General features: G+C 39.7%; 1 protein-coding gene across 1 annotated transcript in view; it reads right to left on the reverse strand.

Moving 5' to 3' along the window:
* csmd2 (CUB and Sushi multiple domains 2) overlaps positions 1-26,970 on the reverse strand; it is a 602,495-nt gene that overhangs the window by 207,761 nt on the left and 367,764 nt on the right. The window contains exons 30-33 of the mRNA XM_072548527.1: positions 18,125-18,249; positions 10,921-11,017; positions 6,781-6,885; positions 664-782 (exon numbers count right to left, since the gene is read on the reverse strand). Of these exons, the coding sequence (XP_072404628.1) occupies positions 664-782; positions 6,781-6,885; positions 10,921-11,017; positions 18,125-18,249 (446 nt within the window). The remainder of the gene's footprint in view (positions 1-663; positions 783-6,780; positions 6,886-10,920; positions 11,018-18,124; positions 18,250-26,970) is intronic.

Genomic DNA, 26,970 nt, shown 5'->3' on the forward strand with positions numbered 1-26,970 from the left:
GGTTTTAATTGCTTCTGTATGGTTGCAAAATGACAAAGGCAATACAGTCGGTTTTGCGAAAACACATGTTTCTTCAATGCGAATTGGCTTCAACATGATGAAAGAATTTAGACGTTATTTGTAGAACGCAAACTTTCTTTATCTGTATTGGCTATAAAGTGATTTTGGCCCCATTAGTTTAAAAGGTGTGCCAACTACACAATTTTCTTATAACGCGATATCAAACAAGAACAGAACTATCATGATATACCAGAACCGACTATACATTATTTTCCACTTGGTAAAGGAGTAACCCAGATCCACATGGCGACCTCCTTTGCCCATCAGTAATAAAGTTTTAGGAGGTATTCAGAAAACAGGGATGGGGATCACACCCAAAATCTTCATTTTGATTCAACCATCCTCTGTTAATAATTTCATAGACAAGTTAAATACTTTGTAGGCAACATGCAGCCGTACACCTGCTTGTTAAGTTTTTTATTTCAACCAATTGGACTTCATATATCCCAGCATCTTCCTGGCTGACTGTCCATTTATATTTAAATACAATCAATTGGTTTGTCTTGTCACCTTGAACGCCTGGGTATTTAGCATCTTGTTAACCGCATTAGGTATTAATATCTGCCCCATAATCCTCTCTGCATTACCACATTGAGTAATTACCTGCAATTGATAACCTGGTTCACATCGAAAGGACACAACATCATTAATTAGATATCTCTCACCAGTCTTCACACTATTAGCAGGGACCAATGGTTCTGGGCAACTGGTCAACCCTACAGCTGCAAAAAAGAACAAGAGAACAATTATTGAAGGAGATGTCTGTTCCAAAAATATCAACTATTTACAAAATGCTCGCACAGCTACCACAGTTCTAGTCCCTGTTTGATGCAGTAATTCCATGTCATATTGGTCAATCTAGGTTCCAGTATATTATGGCAGCATAACCAGTGTCACGAAATGATTCCTCATTTTAACCTCAACTGTCACTGGCATGGCGAGCATTCGTTGTTCATCCCTAACTGAACCAAATGGTTTTCTCGGGAATTTCAAAGGACAATTAAAAGTCAGCCACGTTGCTGTGGATCTGGAGGTAAGGACAGCAAATTTATTTTTCTGAAGAACACTGGTTTTTACAACAACCAATGACAGCTTAACCATCACCTTTACTGATCATTAGTGTTCGATTCCAGATTTTATTCATCAAATTTTAATTGCACCAGTTTACATGGAATGATTTGTACCTCAGCCACCAGAGCATTCACCTGGGTCCCTACATTATATACTGGTGACAATACCATCCACATAAAGCACTCTGATTTCAACATTTACTATTATATTCATGACCATCAGCTCTGGCATGTTTCATTCAGTGGGAAGAGGCTTGAACAATCAGTTTTATTATCTTCGTTCATGGATAAATGGAAGATACCAAGAATTGCGATTGTGTGATATAATAAAAAGGAAAGTCGATGGAACAGTGAGGGTTAAATGGTACAATGAACATGGCAGTTTTGACATGATTACAGGCATTGCACAAATACTTTGCTTGATTATCATGTGTTCTACATCAGAATTTCTGCTAAATTCTTTTCAACCACTTCCTATTAATTTTCTTCAACTCTCTTCTCACATCATAACTATTGGGAAATTAAGTATCAAACTAACATTAATGTTGAGATGCAAAGGCTTAGGAAGCATTTGTGATTTTGGAGGAAACTGTATTAATGGCATTGATAAGTGTAATATTGCACAAATGAAAAAATGGAGTTCTCATTGCCATTGTGGGATTAGTAGCCACAATGTACTGGATGAAGGCAATGTAATGCTGTTTCCCATGTGAAATGCTGCCAGCTGTCTCTCTCTCTCTCTCTCTCTGCATGACAACATATGTTGCAGATACTTGGCAGAGAATTTTATTCACATTGCTCCTCTGTGTATAAAAGATAAAGTGAAATTCGATTCAGTAAAACATTTACAGTGTTAGTAAAGGAGAGAGTACGGCAGGACAATGAACAAAGTCTCAATGGTCCAGTCACAGCAACAGACAAGTTTATCAGTATTATGTGATTGAGTAGTGAATCAGCTATTCATGATTTTAGAACTCAAGCTATTATAAATACTTAATCAAAGATCAGGTTTTAATTTTTTTTAAACAAATATGCATTTACTCAAAAAAAGATAGGAATTGAAAGAAAAATAATTTGCTTTTCACGTGCTGTTTTCAGGTTGTTTCTCCTTTAATTCTACAGGGCACAGAATAACTGTTGGGGCATCAAGAGTTTGGATGCAGTAGATGGCATGCAAGTACCATACAGATACCAAGCACAGCTGTGTCCTTCTGACAGGTACGTTTATTAGGAAGTGTGGGAAGAAAGAGATTTCAGGTGACTTTTGATTGATGTTCCATATTCACAGACAAAGTTAAATGGAACGGAATGGAGTTAAGAACTATCCAACCTTCATGATGTGTCCCACTCAAGGTTTGAGTCACTAAAATATTCAACTGCTTATTAGAAGTAGAATTAGATTTTATTGTCACGTGTACTCGAGTATCGAAGTACACGAGTACAGTGCAAAGTGTACAATGTCACTATTTCCAGCAACATCTCAGGTACAAAAGTAACTTGGTACAAAATATTAGGGACTGGAGGAGATAACAGTGATGGAAAGGTGAGTTGTGGCTGGAGGAGGTTACAGAGATAGGGAGGGGTTTAAAGGCTGGAGGAAGTGACAGAGATAGGGAGGGATGTTAAGGTTGGAGGAAGTTACAGAGACAGGGAGGTGTGTAAGGGCTGGAGGAGGTGACAGAAGCTGGGAGAGGTGTAAGGGCTGGGGGAGGTGACAGAGCTGGGAGAGGTTTAAGGACTGGGGGAGGTGACAGTGCAGGGAGGGATGTAAGGACTGGAGGAGGTGACAGATACAAGGAGGGGTGTAAGGGCTGACCCTTTTTGATTCACTTTTAACTGGCTCAGAAACAGGGAGCTGGTAGGGGTCCCCATCCAACATCTTCCTAATTGATTAAACCACTCCAGTGTGCCCATACATGAATTAAAGGAGGGATTAAAATCTGCCCAACATGTGAGGCAAAGTCACATTTTTCTTGTCCCTTCAGAGATGGCCCACACTCCTTCAATGGAAGGATGTAATTGAAAATCCCAAAGAAAGGCCTGTCCTTACTACTTTGAATGCTGCATTGGTGATAACTGTGGGAAATGGATTTAGAAAGTTGAGAGAAGCCTTGATGACTCTATACTATGAGACCAGAAACCCCCCAGAGTAGTTTTGTACTTACCCTGCAACAAAATCTAGTGGCAGGGGTTGAGATTATTCCGTCAGCGTGACATCATGCCATTTAAGCAAAAATTACTTTCAAAAATTACTATCTGAAGTTGACATATTATATAATAATGACACGCATGTGACCAACCTGTTCCCTAACTTTGATTCAGTCAGCATATTGCAGCTAGATTATGTTACAGTGGATGTGGTGTGATGCTCTTGGTAAATGCAAGGGCCACAAGACTTTTGATTGTACCTTACATTTGAGTGTGTTCCTTACTGTGGTGTGGTTATGCATACAATGCTATGAGAGAGCTGTAAGTATATGAGAAAATTGGCAACAGTAAGCTGTAAATGTGGAACAGATGGACAAGCAACACAATGTAGCACACAGCTTTTGGCTATCTATCCAACACATGGTATTTTGTCAGTTAGTCGTACAGTGACAAACTCTTTAAAGTGTATCATACTATCCTGCATCTGTTCCCAGATTTTCAAGGTAGCATACTCATTAATAAGGGTGGTCACCACCTGGTGCTAGGCACAGTGCCATTTTCACCGTCTCACACCAAGCCCTTTGCCCAGTCACTCTGCCAACCATCCAATGGGTGCCTAAGATCAACCTACTATTTTATGTCCTTTTTAAAAAAAAATCACACTCCTTCCCATTCACCAATCCTGGTAGAGGGTAGAAATGCTACTTTAATCATGAAACTTAATAACAGCAGAAACAAAATCTGCCCCTACATACAGTTACTAACTTTTAGAACTGCAGATCCTTTAATTCAGGGTTGTTAGTCGGATTTTACCAAGCCCATTTTAGTCTTGCGGTCAAATAAAAGACAAGCGCTACAGGGTGCTAATTATTTGCTAATTATTTAAAGAAGCACAAAAGGGATTGAGTTACTTTTGTGAGCTGCATTCTACCATTTGTCAGACACCCCCCAATAAATCTCAGCAAGGTTTGCTGGTTTTGCAAGTTGAAATTCAGTAATCATCCCTACCCCTGAATAATATTGATAATTGAGAACAAATTAGTATTTAATTGAAGGGAAAAAAAAACCTTTAGAAGCTGGTCTTTGGACAAGGAGTTGAATTGAAATTAAATTATGATTTTCTGTATTAAGTCTATCACAGCAAGATGCTGTTGGATTTTTTAAAATTCCTTTTTAGCCCGACCCTTGGTGAAGTGGGCTGTAGATTGTTCCCTAAACCCTTTTTTTTTCTCATTTCAATTTTAGAAGCAAAATCCTTCAAGAAGAAATCCAAGGCAGAGTTTATGCAAAAAAAAACATTCAAAATGTGGTACAAACACAGAGAATGCTGGAGAAACTGAGCAGGTTTGGCAGCATCTGTGGAGAGACAGTTAATGTTTCAAGTCCATTACGACTCCTCTTCAGAGCTATACAGAGTCATACTGGAGTCAAAACACGTGTTTGTTTCAGACTTCCAGTACCTGCAATCTTTTGGCTTTTTTCAAAAGTGATGGTAGTTTTTTGAAACAGGAAAGACGGTGGCACTGGGGAGACAGAGGAATTGCTCATCTTATGAGTTTAAGATAGTTACCAGAGTCAGAAGTTAAAATTATATATTTCAACAAATCAACAAGCTCAGGGCCCAGTCCTGCAGCAGGATGGGTTTTGCTAAGCCATGAGAGGAAGAAGGACTTTGATCACCTTCATCAAAATGACTATTGTGAGATGAAGAGATGCTGACTGGCCATCTCGTTGGCTAATTTGGGATCAAACAATAATAATTTGTAATTCCTTTGTGTCGTGGTTTTCTCAGGAAACTGGATATCTTGAGACAGCTTATCATCACAATAGTTGTGAGTTAAAGGTCAGGTGAATTGACCATGCTAAATTGCCCATAGTGTTAGGTGCATTAGTCAGGGGTAAATGTAGGGGAGTGGGTAAGGATGGGTTGGTCTTCGGAGGGTCAGTGTGGACTTGTTGGGACTTGTTCCCATACTGTTGGGAATCGAATCTTAAAGAGTTTAAGGTGGTGCTAGTGGACAAGTTGACTTTAACTTGCAGAATGTTCCTTAACTGTGTTAATAGGAGCCAACTCAAAAGTCCAGCATTGTTAACCATTTGTTTTCAATGATGATTAAAACAGGAAATTGAGAGAATATAGTTTTACTAAATTATTTTTCTTCATGGTCTCTGACTAAAACATTTTGGTTTTGTATCCTGGGCCTCCATAGACACTCATCAACTCCCTGAGATTGATCGTCTGGTTGGGCCTTCAGTAATGAGGCTCCTCACTGAATTGATAAGAAACTTTGCAGATCACATTTAAGTACTTGATTTATGCTTGGTGTATGGGGTCTTTCATTGCTGGGAGCACATGGGGAGTCGCCCCTGAAATTGCCTGCCCATCACTTATGTTTTTTTCTATTACCACATGTACAACTGAGAGATTGTATATACTGATAAAAATTCACTGTACTTTTCAATTAATCCAAATTTACTAATCTGAGAGTCAAAAATTGGACTTCCAAATGTGAACAAAAATTCTGAATAAGATTTCACCTGATGAGCTGAAATCTGTAGTCTCTACCCTCACTCACTTTTATTTGTAAACCAGAAATTGTAAACAAACTGAGGCATAGTCATCACATCTAAGTCTGTTTGTTTTCTCACTTGTCAATCTGCTTGTTCAATAGCTCGTGCCATCTAAAATTTCTACACTTCCACAGCCATTCTTTTCTCATTAGTTTTAGAACTTAATAAAATCGTAATAAATTTATTCAACACACACAGCTTGATTAATGAGGAGAGCTCAATTCTGAAAGCTGCTTTGCTCAAAATATGGATGGCAGTGCCCCTCCAGGAATACATTTGCTCAGAGATGCAGCTTATGTAAAATACTCAGCAGTAATTCTTGAATGTTTATTTAAAGGTCACTTAAACCCAGGGTGACCACATTGTTCATGAATAAGGAGAGGAATCTGCCACAGTGTCATTCATTTTATATTGTGTGCACGATCAATGTCACTGCGAGAAGCTGTCTGGTTAAATTGCATAAGTTTTAATGGTAAATGAAAAGGAGAAAACCATTTCCATTTTTGGACAGGGAAAGTAATACCATAAACCTGGTTGGCATCATTTAATTACAAGGAAGGTTAAGAGTAAGAAAATCCAGGAACTCTTTGATAAAAATAGCAGCCAGCTGGTAAACCCTCAAAACAAATAATATTTTTGAAATCCACTGTTTTGTCTATGATCCAGGCTTTGCTTTCTGATTCTTTATCTACAATAAAACATGGAGCAAGCCAATAATAAAGGATAGCACTAAGTTATGTAGGATGCCACCAGTACCAAGAAGACAAACTACTGAAAGATGCTGGCACCAAGTGATGCTGTAAAGAGCCCATGACATCCATCAAGAGAGTCAAGAGACATCAGGTTTAGGAATTATGCTTATGGGGATCTAGTGTTTGCCTATTGTGTTTTTGATTTGTTTAAGCTGTTAGTCTCTGCTTATAATGCTTACTTTTGTATTCCAGATGGAACCCAGCTGCAGACACACTGATGTCAGAATAGAAATGCAAATAAAGTTGATTGGAGCTGCTGTTCAACAAAGCGGGGACTGTGGTGCCTGTAAGATATGAGTCAGAGAAAATAATCAGAAGAGATCACCTTTAGCAGATTGCTTCAGAATGGCCATTATAACCTGCACTGAAAGTCAGTTTAACAAAGTGCAATTCAGCAAACTTTGTACATTGGTCCCGAAAGGCTGCATCTGAAAAGCGAAGAGCATTGCGGAAGACCCCACATACCCCTCACTCAAACTTGTCTCCCTCCTGCCATCTGGCAGAAGATACCGGAGCATACGGTCTCACACGGCCAGACTGTGCAACAGCTTCTTCCCCCAAGCCGTCGGTCTCCTTAACACAGTAAAATCGGTTCTTTCCCATCTGAAATTGTTTTGTATTGCTGCTCTAAGAATGTCCATGATCTATCTTTCTTCTGTTACACTGTAACTTACGTGCTTTGCACTTCTTATGCACTTTATGCAGTGTACGACTGTGTAGTTTGTGTTGTCCATGTAGCACTTTCGGTCCTAGAGGAACTCGGTCTCGGTTTTACTGTATCAGTTGTATGTGGTAGAAATGACAAATAAAAGCTACTCGACTCTAAAAACAATAAGGAGCTCATTTGTTTCTACATTTGAGATTTGGTAACATCCATTCAAGACTTTACACCAATTCAAAATTCTTTTTAGAGCTGCATCAGAAATTGAATGGAGCTAATTTGCCACGTAAAACAGACTCGCACACCTCAGGTAACCGACTTTGCTGGTTCGGATATTCAAGTCTATTGAAGTTCACTCAAAAGTGCATGAATTAATATCACTCTAAATAAACAGAATAATTCTGTAGGGTAATGCTATAACATGCCAATGCAACATGGCATAAGGTTGCAACAATAACCCCCTGGCAATCAGCCTCAGGTTCTGCATTAGGATGGAGCTTCAGTACAGGAGTTTGCCCAGGTGGGAAGGAAGGCAGGGAGAGGTGATTAAGATACTGACTCAGTTTGAATTCTTTCAGCATGCCAGCAGCAGACCCCGCAGGAAAAAAAACAGTAAAACCTGTGATCAAACTCATTACGTACACTTCACAATGCAGCTCCAATACAATTGATCAGTTCACTGGTCATTATTATTGTTTCTTCCTTCTGGGTAAATGAGAGTAATGTCCACCTCCATGGTGAGTTGGATGGTGGAGCCAATACATCAGGTGGGAAGGTGGTGGGCAGGGTATCTGCACTTCCTCGCCTCCGCTCTATTTAATTTCATGACAGAAAGCCCCGAGCATTGGGCAAGGAGTGGGCAATGACAGATGTGATGGTGTTTACCAAGTGGGGAGTGCAATAACCAAACCCACGGAAGGAAGTGAATGGACTCATTGGGGATGGAATGCCCCTCAGTTCAAGAGGATCCAACATCAAGAAGGCGGGATCAGGGAAAGGTGTGGACTTGATAAGAGTCACCCACTCCCTCTGGGGGTGGCAAACATGCTTTCCACCCTCCACCATGACCCACACCCCACAATAGCACATTGTTAAAATTCACCTGTGGCCTAGAATCCAACAGTGGTCCTGGGTGGCAAATGACTGTCACGTTTGCAGGAACCACCATCTCCCTGTTGGCACTGCTGCTCAACACAACTGCTGGCCTCTGATTGGTTGGCAGCTCTTGGCATATGGGATGCCCTTCCTTGGGATCATTGATCCCAGAGAAGGGCCCAATACTTAAAAATGTGTTGCTGGAAAAGCGCAGCAGGCCAGGCAGCATCAAAGGTACAGGAGAATCGATGTTTCGGGCATGAGGAGGGTGTGCCAAGCAGGCTAAGATAAAAGGTAGGAAGGAGGGACTTGGGGGAAAGTGCCCGAAGAATGCAATGGATCTTCCTTAAAAGTGGTAATGTGTGGTTTTTGCTGGCTCTTCATCTGACAAAGAAACTGCTGTCACCTGAATACTGCCCACGGGTAAATTCTTGAGAATAAATCATCTTCAGGATTAAACCAATGCAAAAAGGTTAATGGTGCAAATAGATTGTAGTTTTATATCATTACAGGACAGAATCCGATAAAACAGGCACAGTGTCAGAGGCTGAGGCATGAGCTTATAGAAGTTTATAAAATCATGAGAGGCAAAGATAGAGCAAATATAGAAGGTCTTTTCCCTGAGGTGGCTGAGTCCAGAACTAAAGGGAATAGGTTTTGGGTGAGAGGGGAAAAATTTAAATGGGGCAACTTTTTCATGCAGAGTGGTACTTTATGGAATGAGTTGCCAGAGGAAGTGGTGGAGGCTGGTACAATTGCAACATTCAATTAGGTATATGAATAGGAAGAGTTTAAAGAGATATAGGGCAAGTGCTGCCAAATGGGACTAGATTAGGTTAGGATATCTGGTCAGCATGGACGAGTTGGACCGAAGGGTCTCTTTCCGTGCTGCACATCTCTATGACACTTGACTCTAAATAAATTAAAGTCATGCAAATAATCAAGATTGTGCATATTTGTTAGTCAATTTTCAGCAAAATCTTTACTTCAAAAAATGCATAAAATTAAACAAGCATCTAACTTAGGTATTTTTTCACTTCTTAACCCCTCCTCACGATATTTCTCAGTTTTTCATTGTCGATGAAGTATTCGTCTGAGAGTCAGGAGGTATCACAATTGTGGACTTTTGTAAATACATCCTTGACACACAGCTACTAAGAGCACCTTGCACAGGTGGTTCTGCAGTCAACTGCTTCTCCCTCCTTCCCTTTTTCTGAAGCAGACTGTGAAGCCTATACTCAAATGTTTCTCTTCTGACAGCACTTGCTAAGATAATGAATGTGGACATAAACCCTCACCACAGGACCCTGGATTCACTGATTCAGAAAATAGCCAAACATTTCATTTTACAAGTCACCTTCTGTTAACCTACAAAACGGGAATTTTACATCAATGTTACAATATTGAGACTCCATTAGCTGCAAAGCCTTTTTCTCAGTGTAACATTACCAGTCTAAAGAGCGTTGAAATTCTGTGCAGATATAATGTAAACAATTTTTATCATCAAATATCTGCAAAAGTCATCTTCAAAGTTATCGTAGATTTCAACAGAGCTTCAGATTATCCTCCAGGGCTGAAATTAAATATTTTACACTACATTTCATTTCAGTGCCAAAACGAAAACATATTCATCAAATGATTAATAATTTATAGGTAGTCATCAACAATTATTTCATGTGAGCCTGGAATAAAACCAATACATCAAATGTAATAAAATGATATTTGCAGCTATTTGGAATGTTTTGGATACTTAAAGCACTCAATGTCACAAACTACCAGAGGCATTTTATAATCTTAACTGTTAATGCCCTTCACAACAGCTTTGTGGGTATGTTGCTGTACTGGAATAGATAATGTAGGATCACAGATGAAATGTGACCTCCACCATTATCTGCAGAACAATCACTGTAAGCAGAGGAACATCATAAATATGATAGCAAGACTGAAGGTGTCATATTTTAGACCTGAAACCTTTGAACACTAATATTTAGCTGACGTTTAAAGGCAAGAATCTGTATTATCCTTACCATCAAAAGTTACTTAGTTAATCGAATTTAACGCTTTCACAAAGTACTTCAACATAACTTAACATGCTACCCCATGTTTCAAGTCAAAGGGAAATTGTTCTTAAGCAGTCTTTGATCCCTAAAAGATTATTCATCCATACCTGTCCTGACAATATCTGCTTTGACCCACCCTCACTTCTTCTCTCCATCTTTCTGAATATTTGATATCCATTCTTAAAAACTTGAATTTCATTTTCAATTACAGATCTATTCACTTTCTTTCACATTAACATCACAGCCTTGATTAGCTTTGTGCATTTTGATGGATACTTTTTAAAACTATTTCAAGAAGTCCAGGAAGTTTACCTTCAGGTATTGGAGCCAAGAGGACAGAAGATGTGCCATAAATGTAGAGTGTGTGAGCAAAATGCATGTCGATGCTTTCTGCCAGATCTTTTGAGAATATTAATGAACAGCATGGGCTATGTGCTAAATCCACTTCAAAAAAGAACATGATTATCGCCAATATTGGAACCTCAATGATAAGACGAAATTACCTGAGAAACTGCCAAGCATTGTTGCTGTAATATCACCACCATCAAAAACCTCCAGTGAATCCCAGTTATGCTCAGTAGCAAAGCTGACAACTTGAATCTGAAACAGTAATTAAGTATGATATTAATTTTAAATTAGCTAGTCATATTTTAGTATATGCATCTCAGTTAAATCGGTATATCAGATAAGATTTACAAAGTAGAAACGGGTCTTTATAGAGGGAATTTGAATATCCTCTGCTCACGTTCTAAGCAGCATAAGACTGATTGATATTCAGTCATGATGATGGCATTAAATTGTTTCTTTTATTCAAAAGAGCCATGTGGATGACTACCACAAGAAAAGGAAACATCGGACCAGTTGAGTTGACTGAAACTTTGCTTATTACAGATTATTAGAGCATACAAGAGGAAGTTCACATTTGGAACAGACCAACCTCTTCTGCCATGCAGGAACACTTTATGAAGATGTATTTTCCAAAACCTGAAGGAATGGGGTCAAGTCAGTAGGGAGGACCACATGCAGCTTCCAAGAATAACCTGATAGTACTCTCCTGCTAATTAAATCAATGTCCAACATGAAATCCTTCCCACCAGGTTCTCTTTATCATATTTCACCTGGACAATGCTCAATGGCCTGCCAGCATAGATTAGCATTGACCTTGGTTCTCAGCCATTGACAGCTTTTCTCAAGGAGCAGAGTATGCAGCCACGAAATAAACAAGAAAATGCATTGTGAGTAATGCCATCAGTATTCCCACTACACATGGTAGTTGGTGTAAACAGGAAATTAACAATGCATCCTCTGATCAAAGAGCTGGTGATACAGTATCTGTAACTGTGCTGGAATAGATTACCTTCTGTTTCACGCTGTGAGGATGTGAAAAGAATCGTCCAGAGTCCAAGATATCTGGTCCATCTGTCACCCTTTAAATTTTCAATAAAATGCCCTATTCCACTGAGGCTTGGAATATTAATTCATGTTGAGATCAACATCATATTTTAAGACTGCAATTGTGCTTGAGGTTTGGTAAGCTGTTTCACAAGTTACATCTTACAGAGTTTATTAGGAAACACATTGTATAATTGTAACTAAGTATGGAAATCATTTAATAAATTGTATTGTGCTTACTCTGCCTATTGATTTTGTCTGCTTGGCAATCCATTACATTTGACACCCCCAAACATATTCTATACAATCACATGCCTGGCTAAAATGATTTACATTGTCATCTGGCAGATTACTTGCAATCACTGTGTCTATATTAATGGTTAATTTTAATAAATTGTTCTCAAGGCAAAAATGGCTCCTATAGCTGAATATTCAAACAGCAACTAAATTTAAAAGGATCAGTTTTAAAAAATAACATCCAACCTTTAAAGTTCTGCACTGTGTGGTTTTTGGTTTCTACTGTAGACTTAATGGACAGATTCGTTATATACGTTTCAATGTAATTTGTAGAAAGCAGATTTATGACATTTACACTCAATTAATCTCAACAATCATACACTGTTAAATAATAAATGTAATAAATGACTAATAGGAACTGAATGAATAGAAATCCTGTTCAGTTATTATTACTTAACCAGAGTTCAATAGACACCCACGTGGAGAAATCTAATTACAGAACAGACATCAATCCTGTGAATCTTCACAAGTGAAACTCATAATATAACCAATACTGCTCATTTCCTGCAGTCTGTGCTTCATCTTTAAGCCAATACCTCTGCACTGTCTCTTCTAAATCCACTCCTTACTACATTCCCGTTTCACAAAGCTTCCTAGAAATCCCTCAACTTAAAATTATGTTTGCTCATCTCTCATCCCAGTCTGTCTCACATTTCCTCCTGTATGAGATGCAATTGATTTCTCCTGTGTGTCATGCACTCTGACATCTTAGAGCACGGTTCATAAATAAGGGTTGACACCGTTCTGACACATGAACTCATACTTTGAAATCAAAGCTACCGGTTTCAACAACAATATCCTTATCTACCACAGTCACCACCCTATAATAGCCCCAACATTTGTGGCTGAATATCCAGAGGCAAATGTGGGATTGAATCAAAAATAGAAATTGCTGGTGAAACTCAGCAGGTCTGGCAGCATCACTGGGAAGAAAGCAGAGTTAACATTTTGAGTCTGGTGGCTCCTCATTAGATTAATTGCTGCCTCCAGGTGAGTTTGGAGGCAGGAGTGAAGAATTTGATGAGGCAGGAGGTTACTCTGCTGGAGACCCTGCTACCCTTCCACCCCTGCACCAACTAGATTTGGTGTGAGAAAGTTCTCAGACAACCCTCTTGCCCCGATGTCTGTTGAAACTCTTAAATCAGCAATTAATGATCACTAATTAGCCTCATCAACTGAAATGTGTGAGGAATTTTCCAAGCAGAATGCCTGACATTCAAACCCTGGCTTATGGTTGCCAGATGGATGCCCCTTTGTAGGAATAATAAATGGGTCAAAAATAAAAATAAACGTTTAAAAAAAAGATATACTAGCCAGTTTCTGTGTTGTTGTGAAGAATAGATATTAGAATGTTGACATTAAGCAGTTGATGCTGGGATCCTTGGTTCATGGAAATTCTCGGATCCTGTTTCCTTTGGCTTGGTGGCTCATTGACTCATTGGTCAGAGATGGCCTTCACCTTTTCTTTCCTTAAATTTGAGTCAAGGATGTTCATTGGTCATTCTCAGAGCTGTGAGCATCAGAGCTCCTGAGTCCACATGCTAGGATAACAGATTGGAGCACGGTTGCACAGTGTCCATGTGTATTCTTGAAAGGGGAAAACAAAAGCATATCTCTGCCAAGACTACTTTTTTAAAAAATCATGTTCACGCTCTGAGACAGCGCCCAGGATAATAGCGTTCTGTTTGTACTCCACTTACTCACTTTGAAGTTTCTGCCATTGAACCTTTCCAAAGTGTAACATTCCAAGGTCTCTCACTCATGAAAGCCACAGAATTTACATTTACAGCCACTTTGACTATATCAAAAAGAAAGTAGCGATTAAAGTTTGAAGTTCCCTTAGGTACTCAGGGGTTAAAAACTGTGGTCATGACAGAGGCTGCAGGTCAATTGACTTAATCCAAAAGCTCAAACTCCAATAATGTCCACATGGGTAATATTCATGGCAATGTGTAATTTTGTTAGGTTTTCCTTGAACTGCCATGAAGAATGAGAAGTTTCAAGTCCAATCTCCTGTATAGAGCTGAGTTCTGCACTCTCATGCTCTGAAAACTGAAAGACTACAAAACATAACCTCACCAGCTGCGAGCTGAGATGGACATATGCTGGACTGATGGGGGGAGAGTAGGATGGTGGTGCAGGACATCATCAAAATTTGTACCTTCACTGCAAATGAATAACATCTGCTAGAAAGAATTGATGTCAGGAAAGGACAACACTGGACTGACATGTGATGCCTTGGATGTTGAATGCCACTGCAGTACTTGCTGTTAAACCTCAGTCATGCTTAGTAGTCACATGGTAAAGTATTGGAGGGTCAGCAATTCCAATGGAATTCTACCAGGAGTTGCTGCTTTCAGGAGGCTGTTGCAAAGAAGAAGAAACATGATTGAAACACATTCCTTCACATCAGTGAACAGCAAACCTGAGAATGCGTCTTGGAAGCATTCACGGCATTAAAAGACTTCAATGTGGAGATACTACTGGACAGCTCAGGATTTCAAGGAAGTGTTATGCAAGATCTCAATAAAGTCTTATTAATCAAGTCTATCTTACTCTTGTAACCTTGACTCAGACTGCTGTCACACAATAAACCTCACTGGTTCAAGACAGGTAGATTACCTCAATATACTTCAATTACTTTAGACAAAATATATTCCGTAGACCCATGAAGTACGGGAGGATAGAGGTAGCCAACTACCCAGCCACATATTGGCATCAAATGCTCACACAAAAACATCCAGTTCCTTCTCATAATGCACACTGCATTTTTTTTTGCATTATTACATTTCAGCAATCTTTATTTCATGTTGCCTTGCATTTCGTATCACTAAGTAATATAATGGCCATTAAAAATAAATTATTTTTTGTTTACTTTAAAATGGACTTTACAGATTACATTTTTAAGGTGCACAGGTATTAAGCTGTTGACTTTATTTACTGGGGGTTTGGGTAGGGAGGGGGTGCTAGAGGCAGTTGGGTTTGTCAATGTCAACCAGGTAGGCAATGTGTAGATATCACTGCGCAGGGAGTACTCTCATGGAATGGTGAAGAACTGAACATTTACTTTTGATCTGGTGAATTAAAGGACCTTCATTTATGATTCAAAATATAGACAAATGAATGCTTCTGCCACCTGCATTGTTGCATGCAATATTTGGAATTATCTATGAAATTTTACAGCATTGGTACAGACATTCCTGAATTATAAAGAATGATTTCAAGCTGGGCAATCTGAAATCACCAAATAAAAACAAAATGAATGAATAGCAGATGCTGGAAATCAGAAACAAAAATAGAAGTTGCTGGAAAAACTCAACAGTCCAACAGCATTTGTGGAGAGACATCAGTAAACATTTCTGTTCAGAAGGAGGGTCACTGGTGCTGCCAGACCTGCTGTGTTTTTCCAGCAATTTCTGTTTTTTTTGTTTCTGAAAACACCAATGATCAGAAATGGCCTTATATTTTAAGGGAAGCAGTTTGATATTGAATTCGGGACAACAACAGCTATAGACCAAAATTTGTCACATTTACCTTCTAGAATCTATTGAGTCATTTATTATAGCCTGAGCTATCCATAGTCAACATTGAACTCCTGATACATTACAAGTCCCCTCTGTGATAACAATATGGTGAAGATATAGGCTTTAAAAAGCTCTAGAGCCTACATATATTGAGAATAATGCCAATACTGGTTGGCACAGTGGCTCAGTGGTTAGCACTGCTGCCTCACTGCACCAGGGACATGGGTTCAATTCCAGCCTCAGGCGACTGTCTATGTGGGGTTTGCACATTCTCCCCGTGTTTGCGTGGGTTTCTTCCGGGTGCTCTGGTTTCCTCCCACAATCCAAAGATGTGCAGGTCAGGTGAATTGGCTGTGCTCAATTTCTCATAATGTTCAGGGACATGTAGGTTAGCTGCATTAGTCAGGGGTAAATAGTGTTGTACTCGATAAGAATTTTTAATTGGGATCACTGATTTTCACCATTTATATAAACATTCTGGATTCGGTAATCAGAAGTACAAGTTTATAATTTAGAAATGCCATCAAACTGGTATTAGCAGAAGGAAATCTCTGACATGAGTGAGCAAGTCTCCACAACTGGGTGGGCATTTAGTTGACAAAAATAGTTGAAAATGAACATTTAAACATTTTTATAGGAGGAATAAGACCACATACTTCTTGAAAATTAAATATCTAATTGGGGTAGAGGAACAGAAACTCAGGGGTATAGGTACAACTCACAAGAAAGGAACAATGGAAATTAATATAGTCAGTTAAAAAAAAAACTAGCCACTGGGGATAAGTTTGAGATGGGGCAGGACAGAAAAACAGATAATTAATGTTAGACTTGTATAGAAACTTCATAGCACATTTTGAGTGATATGAACAATTTAAGATTTCTGAGAAACTAGAGCACGAGTGGAAGAATCCAATGACTACAGAACTGAGATTATTCCTATCAAAAAAGATTGAACAAGCTGGGGCTCCATTCTCAGAAGAAACAAAGACTGAGCAATGATGTGATAAAGGTGTTTCATATTATGAAAGGATCTGAGAGTTATTTTCATTAATAGCTGAAATCAAAACAAGGGGCCATAAGGCTAACACAATAGCAAAATATTAAAAATAGTGGAAATCTGAAATAAAAGCAGCAAGTACTGGACATATTGGGGATTTAGCGAATCGTATTCATTTTCATACATACAGAAATGAAGACAGAGTTTGAGGTTGGAAAGGGAAGGGTTTGAAATGGACAACATGAAAGTGAGGGATGGGTGGACATAGGAAGCAAAGTTAATGATATACACAGGGACTGCGATTTAAACATTTCCAACTTACAAAAGCTTGTACTTATGAAAGCAATTTTATAGGGATGATATTTTAAGGACCTGACACATGAACATTTCTTGTACTTAGGAACAGCTGCTTCATATTGATCTGCATTGTATTCCAACTTACGTACAAATTCATTTATAAACAGACTCCATCACAGAACCTATTTACTACCTAGGGATGCCTGTATTCAAGTTTGTGACAACAGCAAGAAATATCCCTGGCTTCCACCCTACCACAGAGTTTCCCTTTCCCTCTCACCTCCATTCCCTTGCCTCTCTACATGCTTAAAAACTGTTGCACTTTTAACGTCTTCAGGTTTTGACAAAAACTGTTGACCTAAAATGCAAGCTTTATTTCTCCCTCCACAGATGCTGTCTGAATAATTCCAGAAATTTCTTTTCAGAGGCTATAAACATAGAATAATCACCAATAAATTTCACAGAGAATCCAAGATAAACAAGGGCAGCACAATGGCTCAGTGGTTAGCACTGCTGCCTCACAGTGCAAGGGACCTGGGTTTGATTCTAGCCTTGGCCGACTGTCTGTGTGGAGTTTGCACATTCTCCCCATTTCTGTTTCCTCTGGGTGCTCCAGTTTCCTCCCACAATCCAAAGATGTGCAGGTTAGGTGAATTAGCCATGGAAAATTGCCCACAGTATTTAGGGATGTGTCAGCTAGGAGCATTAGCCAGGGGAAGTATAGAGCAAGAGGGTATGGGTTTGGGTATGGGTAGGATACTCCTTGGAGGGTCGGTGTGGACTTGTTCGGCCAAATGGCCTGTTTCCACACTGCAGGAATTCTATGATTCTATACCCTGAGAGGGATTGGAATGTGAGAATTGCTACCACAGAGATTAATTGAGTCAAATAAAATAGATGCATTCTAGGGCGAGCAAAAACAAAAGAACAGAAAAGAGGAAAGATAAACAGCAAGGAATATTGATAGGGTTTCGGTGAAGAAAGGTATGTCATATGGAGCCGAAACACAGGCATCAACTTGGTATGCTGAATGGTATATCTCTATATTGTAGGTACTTCATAATATTCAGTGAACACTTAACAGGGTATTCCACATCAGTCCTCTAATTGTGATAACTTGTATGTTTTTACACAGTGGGCAGATTCTCGATGGTACATTTGAAATCAATTGTCATTTGCCTTTTGTACAAATATGAATACCTGTATGCCAGCTCCTTCAGGGACTGTGATTTTCCATAAACAGTTCAGGCTGTTCTGATAAGGATCGGGAAAGCCCGGTGAAAGAATTGTGCCCTTTCGTTCAGTGAGATTTCCTCCACAAGGTACTGAAAAGAAAATGATAAACTGGCTTCATTAAGACTGAATGAGAACAATGCATGAACTTTGTTGAAAGAGACTTAATGTCTTTGTACACAGCTAGACTTTGTGTGATTTGTCATAAATTCCTGAACAAGCAGATATTCTAAGAAAAACTTTCCAGCTCAAAGAATCAGAGAACCAAAATGTCTACAATAGTATACAATTTGTCCAAATGAAGAAAATAAAGTCAATATGTATCCTTTCACCTCACTGATTTGACATGGGTGACCTTCAGAAATGTATTTCATGCAATGGATTCTGACACTTCCTATGAAATCAAATATTCCATTTTCTTATTCTTTGGATGTAAACAATGCAGTCAAGGCCACATTTTTTTTGTCAGCTCCAAATGCCTTCGACAATTTGACAGTGAACCATTTTCCTTGAATTGTGGCAGTCCACAGATTCCTTCTACCACAATAGAAATGGCAGAAGTGCGTATATTTAGATATATAAGATAAACTATAGCAACCCAGCATAGTCGACAACACCTCCTCCACCATAATCCTCAAAACCAGTGCCCCACTTGGCTGCAAACTCAGCCCTCTACTCCATCATGACTATATGGCCAAATTCCACCCATTTGCAAATTTGCTGGCAACACCACCATTGTAGGTCGAATATCAAATAAGGATGAGGTAGAACACAGGAAAGATTGAGTGTTTAGTAGCATGGTGCAAAGACAACAATCTCTCCATCAGTGTCAGAAAAACAAAAGGACTGATCATGGACTTCAGGCAGCAAAGTCTAGGGCACATCCCTGTCTGCACCATTGGTTCTGACGTGGAGATGGTTGAGAGCATCAACTTCCTGGAAGTGATGATTCCGAACAATCTGTCCTGGTCCATCCATATCACCACGACGGTCAAGCAAGTAAACCACCACCACTATTTCCTAGGAAATGAAGGAAATTTGACATGACTACAAGGACTCTCTTTCATCCTCTTCCATCAGAGAGAAGATATAAAAGTTTGAACACATGTACGAATCGACTCAAGAACAGATTCTTCCTGGCTGTTATCAGGTGTTTGAATGGACCTCTCCAATGTTAATGTTGATCTCTCTCTCTCCGCACCTTCTCTGTGGCTGTAACACTGTATACTGCACTCTGTTCTGCCACCCTGATGCACTTAGAATGGTGCCATCTGCCTGTATAGCACACTAAACAAAACTTCTCACTGTATATTGGGACATGTCATAACAATAAATCAAACTCAACACTCCTTCAATACCACCTGCCAGACCTCTGATTGCAAAGAATTGGAAGGTCAAGGGTAACTCATGGAGGGGAAAGCCCAGCTGCAAATTCCCCATCGAGCCACACTATCTCAGACATGGAACTATATCCTTCATGATGCTGGATTAAGTCCTGGAACTCCATTCATTACAGATAGCCCAATAATCCAAAGATTGCAGCGGCTCAAAAAGTCAACTTACCAACAAAAATAACTTTTAAAAATATATACATAATTTAGATGTGATTTAGGGTAGCACAGTAGAACCTCATAGCATCAGGTAACCAGGTTCGATTCCAGCTTTGGGTGACACTCTGTGTGGAGCTTGCACATTCTCCGTGCATCAGTGAGAGCTTCCTCCTGGTGCATTGGTTTCCTCGCACAGTCCAATAATGTGCAAGTTTGGTGGATTGGCCATGCTAAATTGTCCACAGTGTCCAGAGATATGTAGGCTAGATGGGTTAGGCATGGAAAATGCAGGGTCACAGGGATGGGGTGGTTATGGGAGAGTTGGTATGGACTCAATGGGCTGAATAGCCTGCTTCCACACTGTCGGGATTTACGATACTCCCGCATTCTCTCTTCTCAATTTATTTGTAACTGTAACATAACATAATGGTCTTCTTTCTATTTGCAGAAGAGATTTGAGATAATTTCTGAGTTTTTATGCTGGCAGGCAAAGTCTCCTACAGTAATCGTGATTTTCTTTTTGTAAGTACATAGCAATTTGAAGCCAAGAAATTTAGAACGGTATTTTTGAGGAGATACTGAATCACTGTCTCAGTGGAGGTCAATCAGTTTCAATCATTTGCAACTTGCTGAGCTCTGGTTTCTGCCCTTTGGTGCATTTTCTGACCAGGTTGAAGTTCATGAGCTGGAGACGGTGCACAAATTACATGTTCCTGAAATTGATCTTTCTCCTTAACCCAAACATCATAGGGAAGTACTTGTTGTTTAAAACAAAAACGTCTCTTCAGTTGCAATGTATACATGAGAAAACAAAAAAAAAATTAAACTGTCTGGTTTTTGGTAAAAATAGTACCTGTTCAATACTGCACATATATTAAGCTATTTCATTCAACTTCTCTGATCATCTGGGAATCTCAGCCTGTAAAAAAGGTCAACATTCATGGTAGATATTTTCTGCTGAAATATTCTTAAAATGTGTAAAGTTCAAACTTTAGAGGGCTGTGAAGCAAAATTCTCTCTGATTTTCAGATATCATTGCTTAAAACTATGCCGACTACACAATGAGAACAGACAGATATTTGACTGCAAGGGTTCTGCAAGGTTTCTCCTTGCACTACCACGATTGAAGGGAGAATAGAACAAGACACCCCAATTGAAAGGATAGTAGTAAGACTAACTTCATGTTGCTTTTAGTGAATGCCAGACTCCTGGAGATTTCATACAGAGTAGAGAAATAAAGAATTAAGAGACCATGCTAAGAATAGGGAGGGCAAAGGATTAAAGTGGTTAATAGGTAATTCTAAAACTGGAGTTCTGACAGCTGTTTTCATTCTCTATGGACCACGCTGAACCTCGAAGTATGTGTAATACCGGCACACTATTCAAATTGGTGCAGTTTGCGATCATACTTAAACTAATTATTCTTAATTAGGAAGTCAATATGCTTACCACAGATGGAGTAAGTACAACTTCAAGTTGAGAAAAGTGTAACTAATACAGGCCTTAGGTTAGACAGAAAAGTGGCCTACTAGGTTTGAAATCATAATCTTGGTCTTCTCAGTGGACACAGAAAGCTATTCATAGAATTGGCCATTTGCTCATCCATATCTGCCCCTTGAAAAGTTTTTCCAATTATCCATATGCAACTTTTCCCAGAATGCAGTTCTTTTTGCCTTTTTTAGTATATTTGTGGATAGTCTTCTTGCAGCACACTTTCAGATCACAGCAACTATGTTGAAAAAAATCTCTTCTGCAACCTACTAGCTTGGATGGCAAAACATGAACACTAATTATAAGTAAAAATAGAAGTTTTAAGTGTCATTATGTTATCGCTCGAATCAGAAAATCACTTCAGCAATGAACAAAATAGTTGAGTGTAACTCAAAGACCTTAGCACTGGCCATCCATTCCCAGTCAGAATAGAGGAAGCATGATGACAATGAATATAATTTCTCAGTGAAATTGACACTATGCCCCAAAGAAAGCGAAGTCAACCAGGCAAGAATGAATGAGCACACAAAAATATATAACTTCACAGACACAACACGGGTTTGTTGATTAATTCTCACTGTTCCTTCTTGATATTTCTCTTGGGTTCTTTATATTTTCTAGCTTCACTGTTCTATAAATTTCACTCAAGTTGCTTGTATCAAATGTCAACAGCAGTAATGTTTTAAGGTAACTTACTTCAATCTTTTTATTGTTTTTAGCCTTCTCATGAAAATTATCAGTTATTTTACTTAAGTTATGAATAAAACCATTTTCTGAAAGAGGCTATGCTATTTATGTGCGAATAGACGTGAAGGAGGTAATCCAGGTTCCTTTAAATGGAAACAGAATTATATTTCTGGGGAGCCTAGCACTGACTGACAAATTACAAAATAAATATTTTGGGATTTTCCCAACATCTGGCAGAAACACTTTGGGAGATAGAAATTCTAACAATTAATAGATGCTAAAGATGAAATATCACAATTGATTTGTTGTCAACTCTCTGAATAATCAATGTGACAGCACCAAATGTTCTTAATAAGACAAAATGTAACATGTGCTCCACCTACTGGGGTAGCTAGTTGCCTGGAAATGACAAAACAGATTTGAATTAGGCCAATCAGTTTAAATTATACCCCCAAAAATACCAAATTCCAATCAAGTTTGAATTGAGTAAATTGACAATCTTAAAAGCCAATGACACAATCCATTGCTTTGGGGTATAAGACTTGGGAAAATTGAACAGTTGGGAGGAGAATTGCCATCAGACCAACAGCTGTAGACTGCAAGTCAGAACTCTCTGAGAGGTATCTATGTAGAGAAGGAATTTGCACAGAAAAAACCCCTCAACACTGACCTGGAGAGCCAATCTACTGAGGAAGGTAAAGAAAAGATTTGACTGCTGGCTGGTTTTAAAATTTGGATTTTTTCTATAAAACTTAATTGGGCATTTTAACAGACAGTATTATAGAAGGGAGGGTAAAAGATAGGTTTAAGGAAGGAATTGTAAATAATTGTTAGTTAATTATTCACTGTTATATTTTAAGAAATAAAGTTGTTAATTTTTATTTTACATAGTTCTTGGCTACTTGAATTTTTACAGATTATGGCATGGGATAAATCTTTTCTGTGTTGCTGGTTTAAATTAAGCAGGACAATTTACCCAGTGTCGTAATAATATGGAGGAAAGAAAGGGAGAACAGAAAGCTCATGCACACTTCCAACGAAACATCAGTTGAAGGCAGAAGTACCTGCAACCTGCCTCAAACTAGAATAACTGGTACGTGCTAGGAAATTCAACCAGAAATAATTTTGCACCTGATTTTATCAGCCAACCTCTTTTGCACTGGTTATGATTTACTGGGAGCAATAAACTGGGGATTTTGTTTGTATATTCACTTGTGGAATATAGGTGTCACTGGCTGGCTAGCTAGCTAATTTCCCCCTTCAGAATGTGCTGATGAGCTGCCTTCTTGAACCACTGCTGTCCATATGCTGTAGGCAGACTCACAATGTCATTAGGGAAGGAATTTCAAGGTATTGACCCAATAACAGTGAACAAACAGTGATATACTCTTCAGTCAGGGTGGTGAGTTGCTTGGAGGGGAACTTGCAGGTGGTGGTGTGCCCATTTTTTATGCTGCGGTTGTCCTTCCAGATGGAAGTGGTTGGAAGATGCTGTCTGAGGATCTTTGGTGAATTTCTGCAGTGCATCTTGTAGATAGTACAGACTGCCGTAGTGGTGGAGTGAGTGGATTCTCATGGATATGATGCCAATCAAGCAGGCTGCTTTGTCCTTCATCATTAGATTAGATTCCCGACAGGTCAGATTAGATTCCCTACTGTGTGAAAACAGGTCATTTGGCCCAACAAGTCCACACCGAACCTCCAAAGAGTAACCCACTCAGACCCACTCCCCTACATTTACCCCTGACTAAAGCACCTAACACCATGGGCAATTTTGCATGGCCAATTCACTTGATCTGCACATCTTTGGATTGGAAACCAGAGCACCTGGAGAAAACCCACACAGACACTGGGAGAACGTGCAAACTCCACACAGACAATGGTCCGAGGGTGGAATCGAAACTGGGTCCCTGGTGCTGTGAGGCAGCAGCGCTAACCACTGAGCCACCAGGTCAATGATGTTAAGCTTCTTAAGTGTTGTTGAAGTTGCACACATCCAAGCAACAGGGGAGTGTCCAATCACACTCCTGACTTGTGCCATGTAGATGGTGGACATGTTTGGGAGTCAGGAAGTGAGTTACTTGCTGCAGTATTCCAAGCTTCTGACCAGCTCTTGGAGCTATTTTTATTCACATGGTGAATCTAGTTGAGTTTCTGATCAATGGTAACCCCAGGTTGTTGCATGGTAACCCCCAGTGATCGTAACACCATTGCGTGTCAAGAGGTCGGGGTTAGATTGTTTCTCATTGCAGACAGTCATAACCTGGAATTTGTATCATGCAAATATTACACATGACTTCTCAGACCAAGTCTGAATATTGGTCAGGTCTGGTTCCACTTGAACATGGACTGCTTCAGTAACTGAGGAGTCGTAGATGGTGTTGAACAGTGTGCAATCATCAGTGAACATCCTCACTTCTGACCTGGTGAAGGGAATCATTGATGAAGTAGTTAAGGATGGTTGGGCCTCGGACACTACCCTGAGAACTCCTGAAGAGATGTACTGGAGTTGAGATGACAGACCTCGAACAACTGCAACCATCTTCCTATGTGCCAGGTATGACTCCAATCATTGGAGAGTTTGCTCTGATTCCCATTGATTCTAGTTTTGTTAGGGCTCCTCGATATCAGGGCTATCACTCTCACCTCACCTCTGGAATTCAGCTATTTTTGTCCATGTTTGAACCATGACCGTAATGAGGCCAGGAGCTGAAAGGCCCTGGCAGAACTCAATCTGGGCATCACTGAGCAGGTTATTACTGAGCAAGTGCAGTTGGATGGTACTGTTAATGACACCTTCCATTCTTTTACTGATGATCAAGAGTAGACTGATTGGGCAGTAATTGGCTGGGTTGCATTTGTCCTGCTTTTTGTGTACAGGACATACCTGAGCAATTTTCCACATTGTTGGGTAGATGCTAGTGTTGTAACAGTACTGGAAGTGCTTGGCTAGGGGTGCGGCAAGTTCTGGTGCACTGGTCTCCAGTACTATGGCCGGAATTTTGTCAGAATGCACAACCTTTGGACTACCCAATGCCTCCAACTATTTTTTTAGTGTCATCTGGAGTTATTTGAATTGGCATCTGTGATGATGGGCACCACTGGAGGAGGCTGAGAGGGATCATCCATTAGGCATTTCTGGCTGAAGATTGCAGTGAATGCTTCAGCCTTACCTTTTGCACTGATGTATTTTGCTCTTCCATTGTAGAGGATGGGGATAATTGGGGAGCTACCTCCAAAAGTGAGTTATTTAATTGCCCACCACCATTCACAACTAGATGAGGCAGGACTGCAGAGCTTAGATAGGATCCGTTCATTCTGGGATCGCTTACGTCTGTCTATCATAGAGTCCGAGAGTCATTCGGCATAGAAACAGACCTTCTGGTCTAACCAATCCATGCCGAACATTATCCCAAACTAAACTAGTCCCATCTGCTCCTGGCCCATGTTTCCAATTCATGTAGCTATCCAAATGTCTTTTTAAATGTTGTAATTGTACACATATCCACCACTTTCTCAGGAAGTTCATTCCACACACAAACTACGTTTAGTGTAAAAAAAATTGCCTCATTTTTAAAAAAAATCTCTCTCCTTAAAAATGAGCCCTGTGGTCTTGAAATTCCACATCCTAGGGAAAAGACTACTACCTTTAACTCTGTCCATACCTCTCATTATTTTATAAACTTCTATCAGATTGCCTCTCAACTTCCTATGCTCCAGCAAAAAAAAAGTCCCAGCCTGTTCAGACTTTCTTTATAACTCAAACCTTCCATACCCGGCAACATCCTGGGAAATCTCTTCTGAACTCTTTCCAGCTTTAATAATATCCTTCCAATAATTGGGCCACCAGAACTGTGGACACAGTATTCCAGAAGAGCCCTCACCGATGTCCTGTCCAACCTCAATATTACCTCCCAACTCCTATACTCAAAAAAATTAAAAGTGAAGGCAGATCTTCCAGCTCAGCAAGCAAACTTATATCCAGAAACTCAACCCGAGCTACAAATCTTTTCAAAACCCGTGAAGGCAAGCCTTCGTTTTTTTTTAACCACCCTGTCTTTCTGTGGTTCAAACTTTAAAGAGTTATGTACCCGCACTCCTTGGTCCCTCCATTCTACAACATCACCAAGGCTCTACCATTAATTGTGTAAGCCCTACCCTTGTTTGTTGTATCACAATGTAATACCTTGCATTTATCCAGATTGAACGCCATGTGCCATCTTTCAGTCCATTGACTCATTTGATCAAGATCCATCTGTGATCTTAGAAAACCTTTTTCGCTGTCTATTATGTCACCTTTTTTGGTGTCGTCCCCAAAACTTACAAACCATGCCTTCAATATTCTCATCCAAATCACTTATATAAACGACAAACAAAAGAGGACCCAGCATGCAAGTAATCCTGCTTGGTAGCATCACCAGGTTGACACCTCATTTTCACATTTGCTCAGTGCTGCTCCTGGCACACCTTCCTGTACTCTCCATTCAACCTGGGTTGATCACCTGGCTTGATGGTAATGGTAAAGTGGGGGGGGGGGGGGGGGGGGGAGGGGGGTAAGCCTTGCTATGAGGTTGCAGATTGCTGTCGATGGCCCACAGTGCCTCATAGCTGAAGCAGGCCATCACAACTTTCCTGCATTGTGTGAGTGTTCTGCTTTGTTTTTGTAACTGGTGTTGAATATCAATTAATTTTTCTATAATAAGGCCCATGACAGACTTGTTACTGCTTAATCTGCAACTTTTCAGGGACATACATCATGGCTAGGAACTATCCACTTCCAAAATGTAAATCCATTCAAAGTTTACCCATCCTCATTGTTCAAACGTTCACTTACATCATTTGCATAAAACAAAAATACATGGGTAACATGTCACACGTGTAACATGTTTCACACAAGAAAAGTAGAGGAGGATGGCAGACAACATGGTCAGCTGGAGTACTAACATCAATGCACATGTGGTGGATGTTACCTTCACTGCTGATCAGCCCTTCAGCCCTGCAGGGTAGAAGGAGGAATTCGGGTTGACATTCAGGATAACAGTGGTGGCTGGAGTGGTTGGGACAGCCATAAGACCATAAGACCAT

This window comes from Chiloscyllium punctatum, chromosome 27 (assembly GCF_047496795.1).
Source record: "Chiloscyllium punctatum isolate Juve2018m chromosome 27, sChiPun1.3, whole genome shotgun sequence".
Lineage (NCBI taxonomy): Eukaryota > Metazoa > Chordata > Chondrichthyes > Orectolobiformes > Hemiscylliidae > Chiloscyllium > Chiloscyllium punctatum.